The sequence below is a fragment of the Solanum lycopersicum genome, chromosome 9, assembly GCF_036512215.1.
Source record: "Solanum lycopersicum chromosome 9, SLM_r2.1".
NCBI classification, from domain to species: domain Eukaryota; kingdom Viridiplantae; phylum Streptophyta; class Magnoliopsida; order Solanales; family Solanaceae; genus Solanum; species Solanum lycopersicum.
The window spans coordinates 39491475-39493685 of NC_090808.1; the positions used below are offsets into that span (position 1 = coordinate 39491475).

At 36.3% G+C, this 2211-nt stretch overlaps 1 protein-coding gene across 1 annotated transcript; it reads left to right on the forward strand.

Annotated features, from left to right (window-relative positions):
* Positions 1 to 1276: 1276 nt before the first annotated feature.
* LOC138338507 (uncharacterized) lies at positions 1277 to 1972 on the forward strand. The gene is made up of 2 exons (XM_069289473.1): positions 1277 to 1769; positions 1812 to 1972. The coding sequence occupies exons 1-2, from the start codon at positions 1277 to 1279 to the stop codon at positions 1970 to 1972; spliced, it is 654 nt and encodes a 217-aa protein (XP_069145574.1).
* Positions 1973 to 2211: the final 239 nt, after the last annotated feature.

Consider the following 2211-nt stretch of genomic DNA (forward strand, 5'->3'; position numbering starts at 1 on the left):
CAGCCACTTATCAAGCCTTATTAGTTTTGTCTATGTTTTGACCCAATTATTCCATTCTCATGTTGAGACTTTATTGTAGCCTATATGTCATATTATAATAAACTAAGGGCTATGCCCAAACTTTTGAGATTAATACCCTTTTATATGGTTTAAATGTGAGATGAGCATTTAGATTTCTATATGACTTTATATTCTAAAAGATAAGTCTATGTACACTTTATATGTGAGGAGTCTATGTAAAATCCATATGTAAAGTTTTAAATTTTCAATTTTTTTACTATGATGTATGCTAAGGGATATTCTTAGTCATCTTAGAGGACGACGACGCCGGTTACACCTATAGGGTACTTTGGGTTGTAACAAACTTTGTAACAGAGCATGAGTTGGAGAAATCATAGTTTGTATGTAATACTAAAACACATCTATGTAGGGTGTTATTCATAATTGTGAAGCGCGCCACACATATGAATGAGAGACTATGTGATGCTAAGGAACTTTCACTCTCTTTTTATTCCTTAGTCGTGCCTAAGAGTGTTAACTTTATCTAGTAATTTCTTCTAATCCTTTTATTGTGCTTATAAGCAATGAATACAAAGAGGAACAGTGCTCAAAGGGCCATAGAGGAGAATCTGAATGAGGTGGTTCCCCCTCAAAATCCTCAAAACCCTCAAGTTCCTATTAAAGAAGTGGTTATGTCTAATGTTAAGATAAAGTCGGCCATTCATAGCTTGTTTCAAGTGTTGGCTACCCAACTTGCAACGTATAAAAACGTGCAAGTTAGCTCCAATGATAATACACGTCCTTCAAGGATTAGGGATTTTACAATGATTAATCCCCTTACATTCTATGGTTCTAAGGTGGAGTAGGACCCACAAGGGTTAATTGATGAAGTGTGAAAAGTTCTTGATTCTATTGGTGTTTCTTCTCAACAAAAGGTGGAACTAGCCACCTACGAACTCAAATATGTAGCTCAAGTGTGGTATGATCCATGGAAGGATGAAGGATTGTTATAGAAGGTCGGATTTGTTGGAGAGATTTCAAAATGGCTTTCCTTGATAAGTTCTTTCCAATGAAATTAAGGGAGATGAAAATTCAAGAATTCAACAACCTACATCAAGGGGATACGAGCGTGAATAAGTATAGCCTCAAGTTCACTCAATAATCAAAGCATGCTCCTACTATGGTTGCAGATTCTAGGGCCAAGATGAACATATTTATCATGAGGATATATTATCTTGTACTTAATGAATGTAGGTAGACTATGTTTATTCCTATAATGGACATCTCTCGTCTCATGGTTCATGCCGAAAAAATTGAGGAGAATACACATAAGCAAGTTGGTAGGGAGTTGAACATGGTGAAAACCGAAGAGGGGAATTCATTTAAGAATAGGTTTGATGATCAAGAAATACCAAGGTTCAAAAGGAGGTCTTCCAACCAAGTCCCTCCTAATGCTCCAAGAATCAACAAGAGTAAGGTGTCTACTCCCATGGTCCAAGAGGGGAAAGGTGATGTTTCTTATGTTGAGAAGCCTCTTTGTTCAAAATGTGGTAGGAAGCATGATGGTAGGTTCCAAGTCTATACAAGTAATCACTATGGTTGTGGAAAGAGAGGTCACATGAAGAGACATTTCCCTAATATGAATACTCAAAGAAGGAAAAATTCTCAAGCTCAAGCAAGTTCCCCAAATATAGATGATCCTATGAAGAATCACTTTTATGCTCTCCAATACAGAGGTGATCGAACGATCTCACTGGACGTGGTTACCGGTATGTTACAATTGTTTTATTTTGTTGTATATGCTTTGTTAGATTCGGGAACTACATTGTCATTTGTGACCCCTCTTGTAACCATGAAGTTTGATATACTACCTGACATATTAGAAGAACCTTTTTATGTTTCTTCCCTGTATGGTGATTCCATGGTGGGTAATAGAATCTATAATGGTTGTTCTTTTTTACTTGCCCAATAGTGTTACATTAGTTCACTTGATAGAAGTTGATATGCTTGATTTTGATGTCATATTGGGAATGGATTGGTCGCATGCTTGCTTTTCTCCATTGATTTTAGGACAAACATAGTAAATTTTATATTTCCAAATGAACCCATATTTGAGTGGAAGGGAGAAAACTCAAATCCTAGGGGTAAGATCATCTCATGTCTAAAATCTTCAAAAATTCATTGCAAAGGGTTGTCTCTACAACATAGTGA